Source organism: Anopheles stephensi, chromosome 3 (genome assembly GCF_013141755.1).
Source record: "Anopheles stephensi strain Indian chromosome 3, UCI_ANSTEP_V1.0, whole genome shotgun sequence".
NCBI classification, from domain to species: domain Eukaryota; kingdom Metazoa; phylum Arthropoda; class Insecta; order Diptera; family Culicidae; genus Anopheles; species Anopheles stephensi.
This window is the reverse complement of record NC_050203.1, coordinates 10,655,013-10,667,412: the sequence shown is the minus strand read 5'-3', so window position 1 is coordinate 10,667,412 and position 12,400 is coordinate 10,655,013. Positions and strand designations below refer to the sequence as shown.

Sequence of the window (12,400 nt, the reverse complement as noted above, 5' to 3'; positions counted from 1 at the left end):
ATTCCGTATGCAAACAAATGGGGACACTACTTAGGGTCTGAGGTTCGCAATTGGTAGCCCACAGCACAGCAGCAACAGCAGTCTGACAACTTAACGCCACCTTCTAATTGGAGTTTTTTGTTCTTTCTTTCCTTCCCCACCTCTTCAGGATAAACCGGAGCACGGACAGATCGGCAGGCATGGAGTCATCCAGGCGGTAACGTTTGCTCTGGACATTAGCTAATGATCGTGACTTCCCTGCGCGGTAGAATTCTAGCCTCCAGTAACGTAGCTCCGAAGTTCAGAAACCCCAGCCGCAGTTCCAGCAATGAGTGTGAACTCGCATAGCGAAGGAAACACACACTAACCGCAAACCAGGCGGGTCAGAGCGTACGTACCCGATCTTCCGAACGAGGACGTGCGAGGAAGAAGCGGGTCGATCAATTGTACCTGCACAACCTAAACGTCGCACGAAGCGGCACAAGTGTCCCCACCCGGTGTAGCTTAGATGTCCGATCCGATAAATAGAAGCAAGTGCAGTGAACGAGAGGAAGAACCACACAGCAGAACTAGCAGCAGCAGCAGCAGCAGGATGGCGCAACGAAGAACACAGTTGCTGGTGCACCTGACGAGAAGCGTTCTAGCGACCCTGCTCATCATCAGTCAGTGCATCGTGCGAGTTGACAGTTGGGTGCCAGATGTCCAGAGCAAGTTACGCATCCCATACGGTAAGTTCGGTAGAGCTGCAGGTCGAATTTATTGCTGCAACAACCTTTCCGTTGTAACACACTCGGGTAACAGTATCTTGAGGCTGGAGAGCTCTAACAGCAGCAACAGCAGCGTGACAAATGAGACAGTTAAACTGACGGTGTTGAGTTGGACGTGAGATGATGATGGGAGCCCTTTTGAAAGTTGCGATCGGTGCATCGCATACCCCAGGCCGCAGCAGGACACGCTTATTTGGTTTCCAATAATTTTAATTAATTGGCGTCAAAGGGAATTAAGGGTAGAGTTCTTCCGCCGCAGTCGAAAATAGTATCGAATAACAGCTCCTACGGTCGGGGTCGGCCAAAGCGGAATTGTAGTTTAAGTTTTTAAGAGCAACACCATAAAATAACAAGACCCGCTAGTGAGTATTGTCGGGTTTGCGTAGGATGGGGTTTGGTATTGATTGTGTTTAGGTGGGTAGCGTAGCGTAGCCGTTTGGATGTAACTTCTCGTGAAGGGGGATTCTAGTTTTTACGATGTGAGCGGTCTGCCGAACCGTTCGAATTCTCATCAGGGTGTTTTTTGGTTGTCGGTATGCAAGCAAAGAGAGACTATCTCCCCCTCTGTTTTAGGAAGTACTTATTAGAATGTTTTAATTTTACGAGAATTGGTCCTGGGAGTTTTATTCCTTTCCATGGGGGACGTCACGATGGAAGCATGGTTGGTTGTGCGGCCAACTCAACCGAAACCATTCCGTCCCGTGATGTAAACGTCAATAGAGTGGCAATTTGTGTAGGGTCTAATTTCACTTACGTGACAATTTCCAATCACCCCGGCCGGTACGGGCCTGATACAATCGGTTTGCGTGTTGCATTTTTTGTTTCGAAGGTCTTTGTAGTTCCTCGACGATCTTGTACCATGACCGTGTGTGCACATATTTATTCAGGTTTCATGTAGTGGAGCGTAATGCAATTTTCGGTTAACCGTTATATTTGTCCATGTTAATGACTCCGTTTCCCCTTCCGGCGCACCTCCAGCTCACTCTTCATCTGCCGTAGTCACCATGTGTGGCTTTGGTTAGATCCATAATTTATGAATCTCCATTGAATGTCATCGGAGTCGGAGAAGTTAGGAGGGAAAGAGGTATTGCCTTTATGATGTCAACATTTAGGCGTCGGTCAGGCTCCTTTGCATCGATCCTGCCAGGGCGCTGCGCGCGTGTAGTGCCCGTCGTCACGTCAGATACTCCGCTTTCTATTGTTTATTACAGCGCGAAACTCCCTGTCGGCCAACAGACGCGAGCGAAGAAAAAGAGAAAAAAGATTTGTAAATATTTATTTCGTGTTCGTGAGTTTTTATCTTTTCGCTGATGTACGCACAGGAGAAACCCCCGTTCAACTGACCACTCCCCTTAGTCTGCTATCGATAGCTGCTGCGCTAGGCCTGCGGATCGCCGAGGTTGCTGAAGGCGGCGCAGACCATCAGTTTGGGAATGCGTTTGAATTTTAATTAGTTTCGGACAGGCTTGGGTGTTGATCCATTATAGGAACACTGGGTAGAAGAAAAAAACCTAACAATCTGTCAAAACATCAATAGCACAAAGTAGGGCCTAAACAGATCATCCTGCGGCCGTCGCTTGTTTTAGGAGGTTAATGGCTACAGCAACAACAGTTAGGCAACGACGTGTCTCGTCTCGCTTTCGGACCTCGGCTCATTTACCGTGTTGCATACATATTTTGACACTGATCGTAGTGCCCTAGAGGACGGGACAAAAATAATACATGAAAACCGCATGAAAGCGGCCCGCCGCCAAGACACTGCAAGAAATACCCCTTTTCGGTGTAGTACTCCTCCGAGTATATGCGGGGTTTTTGCGCGCCACCCGGGTCCATTTGTTTGTGGTGCACAAAGAGTGTGGCGCGGGAGTGTTTTGGTTCTCGCGCACACACTTATGCTGAAATGCGCGAGTGGTGTAAAGTTTCTCTTGCAGGCAGCGAGATTTAGTGGCGGAGAAGAAAAACAACAAAACACATCGTGTCACGCACGAACGTGTGGAGGAAGTCGTAAATCGGGTGCTGGTGTGGCGGCAGTAGTGGAGCGATCGTTGTATGTATCTCAAACACTTGACTCAATCCTTCACCCGGGTGAACTGGCTGCTGCAGGCCAGTTGTGCAATCTGGGAACTACTACCACTACTACTACTACTACTACTGCTGTTCTATGCCCCGCACAATGGTACAATCGGTCATCGGGCTTGAAGTAGCGACACTTCTTGGGTCTCAGCAGCGGACAGACGGAGAGGAGTTGGGAGTAGCGGGAAGATTTGTGGCAATAGTCCATTCACACATGCCACGTGTTATGCTGACTGTCTGAAGCGCCAGATGAAGTCAGATTCGTGAGATCCACAAACAAGCACCGACTCTACGACCCGCACTACACAGTGTCCATTATGGTCCGAATGGAATGAACGGAATCATATGTGTGCACACTAGGCACACTTGGGCTTTCTTTCATAATACCATTAAAACGGTTAGGTTTTTTGGAAGATCTGACCGGACCAAGAGGTATCTTAATGCTGTTGCTAAAGACCCTACACCTAATGTGTAGTGTTGATGTTGTTTTTTTTTCGGGGAGGCATTTGAATGACGTTCGCCACGATGACTTTTGCAAGACCGAGCGTAGATCAACCGGATCGATTGTGCGCGGCTGATCGATGGCGTGCCAATCGGGTTGTGTTTATCTGTTTACTCTCGAGCCCCTATCTATATGGAAAGCCCTCCAATGTTGACACTTCCACACACACACTCACACTCACGGTTGGGTCATTGTGGACAGGTGCGAAAGGTAAACACTTACCTGCGAACCTGTCTGATGAAGGGTAACGCCATTTCGCATCCGTCCGGCAATCCCACCGTCAACAACAGATAAGGTGTGATGTATCGCAACGGGAAATCAGCACTTTATTTCGTTTTCAATCCGAGTGTTGTGCAAAAAAAAGGAAGAACTTGTGAATGGTGTCGCATCGCGCTCGGGCTAATTGTTGACTGTAGATTCTGAAGATGAGAGGCGGATAAAAGATAAGATTCCGACTTCCACTGTTTATTTAAGTCATCCAGAGCTCAGCAGAAGTACTCGTGCGGAAGTATGATCCAACAGGTGAATGAAATGACACCAAAAAAATGAAGAAGAAAAACAACCGTCCCACGAGTTATTGTGGAGCTTGGCGGATGATATATACCACACTATGAGGAGCTATTCATCATCATTCCGAGCCAGAGCTCGGTGATGCAATTTTATTGCTCTATTCTTACCATTGGACCATTTGTTCTGATTCCGATGAGAATGCACCGTAAGACCTGACGGAGGTCGTGATGACCTCATTAGCAAGTCCATGACGTGAGAGCAGTTTGTGTTTGGGCAAGATAGAGTGCCCCCCCCCCCCATACTCAACAGCCAACCAGAACCACCTAGTTACACTGGACGTGATCGGGGGTTGTAGAGATGCGATGGGGGTGATAATGGTACGCAGGGGGACATCATACGGGATCTTCGAGGATACCACCCCGTGATGCTGAGAAATGACTATCCCCAGTTTCTGGATCACTTCGCTAGTCGGAGATCTCCCTGATGTGGGTCACATGATCGTAGCCATGAAGTCACGGTGTTCTTCGGCTAAGCCCTCAGACGAGCCTTTTTTTTTTGCTCACACAGTCGTAGCGCTGGGTTCTTCAAGCTCCGTGGAAACATTGAGAAATTCTCCACATTCACCTTTCTACTTTCACCTACAAGTATGGACGGCAGTCTAGCTCACAACTCCTCTTCCACACGTACGCTAGCGCTTTGAGTGCCGTAAAATTTGATTCGACTCAACCCGGTGCCGGTAGTGTATTGCCTGGGATCTTCATGGGTTCTTCTACGATCGAATGCGATTCCACGCGGTGTACGGTGAGAAACAAAGATTAAGATAGAAAGCAAAATCAAACAACATGCAGACATGGGCACTCTCCAGAAGAGGCGTCGTTTGGGGGAATTGTCGTCATCGGGCGACCGGTTCCGAATGAAATTCCACCCAACTCTACCCTCCGCAGTGTTGTGTGCCTGTCATATCTCATCTCTCGTCTCGACTGTTTAGCTTGCCCCAGGCGCAGAGCATCGAACCGACTCGTCTTCTTCTGCAGCAGCATCTAAACTACACGCGCACAGGAGGTCACATCTTGGAGTTTTGCTTTTGTGAAATGTCACCGGTGTGTGGTTGTGATCGGTCGCGACAGGTCGATTCGCCTATCGGTGCCTACGTACACCGCACGACAGCGTCTCTACTGCTTCGGTGTTGGGCTGTGTCAGCGTTTTCTTTTACCGTTTTGTACCGCCGTATATCGCTTTTGGCACGCAACCTGAAAACTCGATGGCCATAAGAAGTGATTTTGAATATTAATCACCACCACCACCACGGAGCCTGGCCACCGTACGTGTGGAGTTGGTGCCAGTTTTAGGTTTTGCTTTACGCTTCGCCATTAAAAACGAAAAACCAGATTCGATGAATATTAATAATACGTATCTAGCTTTTTAGGTCTCTGTTTTGCTTTTCGGCAAGCATTTGTGATTTCCATCGTCTTCTAAAAAAAAAAGCCTGAGCGCATCAGAGATCACGTCCAGCGTACAAAACGAGAACGAGGACTCGTAAAAGCTCATCTTAATATTCGTCGGATAAATCGCTGCTGCTAGCCTCCCCTCCCTGGTACCTTAGTCTGCTTTAGTGCTTTAAATTAGTGACACTTGAACTATAGCCGGGTGTATCGATGGGGTTTGCCGCAAAATTTGACACCGACACGCTGCCGGCGCATTGTGTGTGGCGGTAATAATTTTTCGCGCCCAATCTTTTCTCGCCCATTATCCGGATGGCGTTCAGTTCTTTCGCCACACATTCGCGGGATCGACCGGAAATGGCATGTGGCGATTGTGTTACGGTTTTCGTTTTATCATATGCAAACCCCCTCGTCCGCGTGTTATTAATCGATTTGTTTGCTAATTCTGTGTGTCTTTGCTTGTCCCGCTCTATTGCAGATGCCACAGTGCCTTCATTTTTTGGCAACAGCACCGATTACTTTAAGTTGCTCGATCAGAACGAAAACACGTTGCTGATCGGGGCCCGCAACGCGGTGTACAACATCACCATCGATCAGCTGGTAGAGCTGCCCGGCCAACGGATCAGTTGGCCCTCGTCTGACGCACACCGGGAGTTGTGCACCCTGAAAGGAAAGCACGATCAAGACTGTCAGAATTATATCCGCGTGTACGCACGGGTTAACGCGAACCGGATGATGATCTGTGGAACGAACTCGTTTAAACCACTGTGCCGCTACTACAACGTCCTGCCCGGCAATGGGTCGGTGGTGTACGACAACAATGAGCTGGAAGCGCAAGGACGCTGCCCGTACAATCCGCAGCACAACAGCACGTACGTGTACACGGACGGTCAGCTGTATTCGGCGACGGTAGCTGACTTTTCCGGTGCCGATGCGCTGATCTATCGGGAACCGCAGCGCACGGAACAGTTCGATAGTAAGCAGCTGAATCAACCGGCGTTCGTCAGTGCGATCGAGTACAACGGGTACGTGATGTTCTTCTACCGCGAGGTAGCGATGGAGTACATGAACTGTGGCAAAGCGATCTACTCGCGCGTGAGTCGCGTGTGCAAGAACGATAAGGGTGGCCCGTACCCGTTCCAGGACAAGTGGACCTCGTTCCTGAAGGCACGCCTAAACTGCTCCATCCCCGGAGAGTATCCGTTCTACTTTGACGAGCTACGTGAGTATTTGGAGAAAGAGATACGTCCCGGAAGTTATTTTTATTGCAATAATGCATTCTTCTCCTTCCCTTCTACAGAGGCTACAACGAACGCGATCAGCGGCATGTACGGTGGAATGAGCAACAAGATCATCTACGGCATCATGACCACACCGGAAAACGCGATCGGAGGATCGGCTGTGTGTGCGTTCTCGGTGCAGGACATCATGGAAGCGTTCGAAGGACCGTTCAAAGCTCAGCGTGACATCCACTCCAACTGGCTGCAGGTACCACCGAGCTCCGTTCCCGAACCCCGGCCCGGCAAGTGTGTGGACGATAGCCGTACCCTGCCGAAAGCGTTGGTAAACTTCGTGAAGACGAACAATCTGATGGATAATTCGGTACCGTCGCTTCACTCTCGGCCAGTATTTACCCGGGTCAGCCTGTACTACCGCCTGTCGGCGATTGCAGTCGATCCGCAGGTGAAAGCACTCGATGGCAACCGGTACGATGTGATCTTTGTCGGTACGAACGATGGTAAGGTGATCAAGTTTGTGAACATCCTGTCGGCGAACAGTTCGGACGATGTGCGTACGGTGGTGATTAGTGAAACGCAAGCCTTCCCACCCGGTACGAAGATTAACGAGATGACGATTTCGAAGAAGAATGCGGCCCTCATCGTGATCAGCAGTGGGAAAATCATTTCACTCCCGCTGCACAACTGTAACGAGCATAGCTTTAAGACGTGCAAGAAGTGTTTGGATCTGCAGGATCCTTACTGTGCCTGGGACGATCTGAACCGGGACTGTAAACCGATCGAGGAGGTGCATGCGTCCGGTGCTTCGATCGATCAGTTCTATCAGCGTTTGGATGGGGAGCGTATCGGTGAAATCTGCCGGAAGTACGATCATCAGGAGCCTACAGTTCATACGTACGAGGATAACGATGTGTACACACGGGTCGATGGGTCGGGAGCGGTCGAAAAGCCGGACAAATCGTTCGACCAGCGTAATGTGCTGATCGTCCACTCGAACCATGGGACGGTGTCGTCGGTCGGGCCGGAAGATATCGACAACGAGATATCGATGTCGTCGATGGAAGGTGACGAGCTTGCTAACCGGATCATCAATACGCATCAGTACCATCATAAGCCGGGTAAGTACATGTTGGGGATGCCGGGGAAGAGAATTCTCGCTATCAGGGTTAGACTTTGCATTTGGTGAGTGTGTGTGTGTGTGAGTAATGATTGATGACAGCTGAGCAGGCTGTGATGATAAACGACTTTAACCTGATTGCGATGGCGCGCACGGGCATCCATCTTTAAATGGTGTGCGAGGCGTGGCGTCGTTTGTGTACTGTTGGGTGGTTTAATTTTTAAAACCACGGAGAAAGCGCAAATGTGTCACATGCTTGCGCGAGTGAGACACTTGCTATTGCTGGGGGTTCAGCAGTTTGCAACAAATTTTTCGTCGAGGGTGCGGTTTGTTTTCAGGCGGCTTCATTCAGTAAGGCAGGTAGTCCTACTTAACTCCAATTTTTTTTTTCTCTCGCAACACATAAAAAGCGTGCGATTTTGTGTGTTGTGAATGAAGGAAAAGTTTTTTGGTGTGTTTCTTGCCTACCCACCCTGAATGAGCTGGGTCCGGTACGTCCGGGGGGTTGGGTCACCGGCTGAGCTAGGTTTGTTTTGGCATTGGTGTGTCCCACTTTTTCGGAAGATGGGCAGGGTGCATTCTGGCACCCGCGAGTTCGTGTAAAGGTGTAAGAAAAAAGCAATGGCCGACACACGCTCCCATGCACTTGTCCGTGCCTCTGTTTACAATATTTTTTATCGCCTCGTTAATGCCACTGGTGGGAGGGGAGGGGGGGGGGGGGGGTTTGTTGTTTTGGGTGCAGTAAAGTGCGACAGTTTTGCAAAGTAGAACGTGGCGAAAGCAAACAAGGTGCATAATGCAATTTGATTCCATGCTTCGAATGGGCTTCTTAATGAGGTCATGATTGCTTGACCTAACGCGTGACTTTATGTTGCTTTGCGTCTTCCATTACAGATACATTCGTAAAAGATAACCTGCGATTTGCGGCCGGCAATTGGTCCATGTTTGCGGTGGTGCTGGTGATAACGGCCATGGTCGGCATGCTCGCGGGATACTTGGTGACGCGCAGGATGAATAAAGGGCTGGCAGGATGCGAGCATCGCAATCAGCTCAATTGGTGAGTTTTGATCGGGGTTTCCCTTTTTTAACTCCGTTTTTAATAATCATTTCTCGGTTTTCTTTTCTGCAGGCACAGTGGGAAAAGCCTTTCGATGCTGTCCCAAAACCGTACCAGCGGCAAGGACGTAAATCTGCTGATGAACACCACCAACCAGTACCACACGCAGCAGCAAGCGATCGTGCAGCAGCTGCAGCAGCACCATCAAAATAACTGCAAGGACAATATCGATTTCGACTACAAGGATCGAAGTGTGGAGTGTAAAAATTCGACGGAAAATCTCGAGAAGGACATCAGCAAAGGCATGGGCACGCTGCAGAAGGTGAAAAAGACGTACATATGATTGCCTGTACCGTACTAAACCAACAAAAACTGCATAAAACCCCCCCTCTCTACTATCCTTCCCGGCTGTGGGTGGTGTGGTATGGTGTGGGTATGGTGCGAAGGTGCGATCATGTACCGCGCACGAAAGTCTCGCACTGTTTCCTGTCGTCTTCGTTTCTTAACGCGGGAGATCTTCCTTTACGTTGTGACTCACTATCAGGGCGAAGGATAGACCCAGGGCGCGCTACCACTGCTCTCTACTCTACAAAACAAGCGGCGCTTCATATCTTGGTGGTTGGTATATAGAACATCTCTGTCTGTTTTGTGTGGGGTTATATGTGTGTTTTTTTAACCAGTGCTCTCTATATACTCTGTGCATGTTGCGGTGCGCGGACAGCCGTGCCGATACTAGGGGATATACAGAATCACGAAGAGGACGGTTTTAGCGGTCCATTCCTAGTACACCATTCAAAATCACGATCATCAAAATTTTTTGGTAGGGAAGGCGGCCATAGGAGTTCTTTTCGATCAACGGTTCGATTCGGTCACTCTCTCTCTCGAGAACTGTCTCGTGTCCGGTTGTTGAGATTTGCTATGGTGAACGGAATGGAATGGAACATGACTCTTTCTTACCTTCCTCTAATTTGGATCTTTTCCTAACGCATGCATGTACTATGCCTCTCTAATATGCTAAGCCTGTCCTATAACAACATCCGGCTGCGTGACTACACGTGGAAATAACAAGCGATAGCAAGAGCGCTTATTCTCTGTTACTGACCATTTTAAAACAAAACGAGAAGGAATCTTCGGGAAGCTTCCGTCCAAGTCCAGTTTGTACTCTAACTCTAAGCTTCTTACCTTCTCCGTGGCTATACAATTCTTTCTCTATGTGCTTCAAGTGTTTGGTACTTTTTCCTTAAAGCTACTGTCTGCTTTAAAACAACAATTGTTCTTCGCTCTCTCTCCATAGAACAAGCTTTGCGATGCTACTAATGTAAATTATTGTACCAAGAAAACGTAAAGTTTACACCAATTTTCTTTTATCCATTCCGTTCCCAACCAAAAAAAGCAGACACGCCACTTGAAGACGTTTAAACCGTAGAGAGAGTGAGAGAGAACGATAAAATGAGCTTCTTCAAATAAGAGGAACACCCGTACCGAACAGTCAGTCAACCTGCGTCAGAAGCGTCCGGGTTTCTCGTACGGGTGGACACATCCGGGACAGTCTGTGTATATAACCGCATGCATGACCGATAGAGCAACCAACCAGTAGAGGGCAGCTAGCTCGGCAGGTTTTGTAGTCTATCCTTAGTGGGTATAAGTCGAGCCGGAATCCCTACTACCATCCCGCCCAGAACGAGTGTTTTAATTGCAATAACGACACGAGAGTGAGACTGTGTGCCTAGCACAACAACAATTTGGTTTGTTTTTACTTGGGTTAGTCCCTCCGCTGCTAACCCATTTAGAGAGACCCTTTTAACCTGTCTTTGCTTGGATGTCCGTTGCGACGACCAGGCAGAGAGTCGTCTTGGGAAGTGCCTCCCAAAACTGTGCAGGCGCTACCGTCCCATTCCAGTACGCGTCGAATAACGAAACGAACGAAAATTATACATTTTACAAAAGGAAAAAAAGCAATCTAAACAATTGTGCAGCTAGAGTAGTCGTGGTAGGGTTCAGCTCCGTAATCCTTCCCAATACAACACAACCTCTTTATGTCTCGTAAACTTATGCGTTCCAATCAAAAACATCGAGCCCAGCTCGTATCGTGTTTAGGTTAAAATTGTGTCGAATCACGGAAAGCGGTCAACGATGTCAACGGAAAGCGGAGGAGATGATATTTGATCTTATGTTTTTGTTTGATTCATTACATTAATGACAATTCAGCTAGGAGTTAGAAGAATCGGAGAAGACGCAATGTGTACAGCACCGTCGAAGGAAAACGGTGATCCAATCGTTAATCGCTAGTAATAACGTATTTAGTGAAATTTGTTTTAAATGTCTTTATCTGCCTTTTCGATAAGCGGTTGAGAAGTGTTGAATAGATAGTTCTAAATAATGGAAAGATGCAAGTCGACCATCGGCGTACACAGTCCGTGAAGTAATAGCTATGAGTGGAAGAAAGTAGGTAAGGAAAAGTAAGCAATAATTTTATACATTTGTACAACTGCTGACTTTATTTGATGTGCTCAAGAGAATCTCTGCGTGTTCATACAAGGAACGCGTGTTTTTTTGAAACAATAATACTCTGCAAACATTTTAATATGATGCCGGTGAAAGTGCCTCACGGAACAGTTTGTTTTGTTTTGCAAAATTACAGATCATTTTATTTTTATTAGTTTTTTTATAATAGCATCCCACCTTAATTTTTTGTTTGATTTTTTGTAACTTGATACCCAAAACAAACTGTTTACGAACAGTAAAGGAACCTAGATTACAGATACATCGTCATACGTTACACCAACATACAGTGCAAACATAGTTAAAGTGTAAGGGAGGTGAACAGGAGTAATTTATGCCACCGATTGTAAGAAAGCAGTGTGTTTAATTTTTGTTTTTAAATCTTAGCCTTTAGCTAATAGTGTCCCGATCTTGAAAACTTGACACCCCATCACTGCAATATTAGGAGCGAATGAATGGGTCGAATGAATGAATGGCATTTAGTTTTGAGCCCTTTTGCTGCAAGTGGACGGTGCGCAGACGGTACAGGCGAAACAATGTGATAAAAATGAGTATTTTAATTATTTTCTTTCGAGCCTCGAACGTCTTTACGTGTATAAGTTTGCGTGCGAGATCGTGCACTGTGAATGAATAGGAGAGTGTCTGCGTATTTGTATATCATCAGCCGACTGAAAGAGCCTTACGAAACAGCGAAAACGGTCATATTAAAAGAGCTTATTGTAGAACACGATAAAACGGCCAACTGTCATCTTAAATGGCCAATCACTCAAACATTGTGCAAGCAAGGAGGGGCTTTCAGTAGTGAAGCAGCTGTGCTGTCAAACATAGCGGTGTCGGATTCTAGTTCGATACTACTGCAAAGAGCTTCCTCACGGCTACAGAAAGCCTCCACCATGTTGCCCATTTTGTGCCTGTAAGTGAACAGAACCAACAGCAATACAATGGTGAAGAAGCAATGGAAACCATGCTCTATTTCGAGCCGTAATAATGCTAATAGGTTAGTGGTAGCGCAAGAAACACCAACACACCGATGCCTGGCGAATAGTGATAAGAATCTGTAGTAAGTGTATGCGTATATAAGGACGGCAAAGAAAGTTGTTGGCAACTCGAATCATACTGTACATATACTGAACCGATCGAAATAAAAAAAGTGAATAAATCTTAAACGAAGAGTTGTCGGTGAGTGAAGAAGAAACCGAATTGAGAACGAAGA

At 47.5% G+C, this 12,400-nt stretch overlaps 1 protein-coding gene across 7 annotated transcripts in view; it reads left to right on the top strand.

Annotated features, from left to right (window-relative positions):
• LOC118513151 (semaphorin-1A) overlaps positions 1-12,353 on the top strand; it is an 88,536-nt gene extending 76,183 nt beyond the window's left edge. For all 7 annotated transcript variants that reach the window (XM_036058598.1, XM_036058594.1, XM_036058592.1 and 4 more), the window contains 6 exons: positions 149-707; positions 5,752-6,495; positions 6,574-7,629; positions 8,523-8,685; positions 8,758-9,007; positions 10,082-12,353. In XM_036058598.1, coding sequence (XP_035914491.1) covers positions 488-707; positions 5,752-6,495; positions 6,574-7,629; positions 8,523-8,685; positions 8,758-9,007; positions 10,082-10,111 — 2,463 coding nt within the window. In that variant the 5' untranslated portion in view covers positions 149-487 and the 3' untranslated portion in view covers positions 10,112-12,353. The remainder of the gene's footprint in view (positions 1-148; positions 708-5,751; positions 6,496-6,573; positions 7,630-8,522; positions 8,686-8,757; positions 9,008-10,081) is intronic.
• The last annotated feature ends 47 nt before the right edge of the window (positions 12,354-12,400 follow it).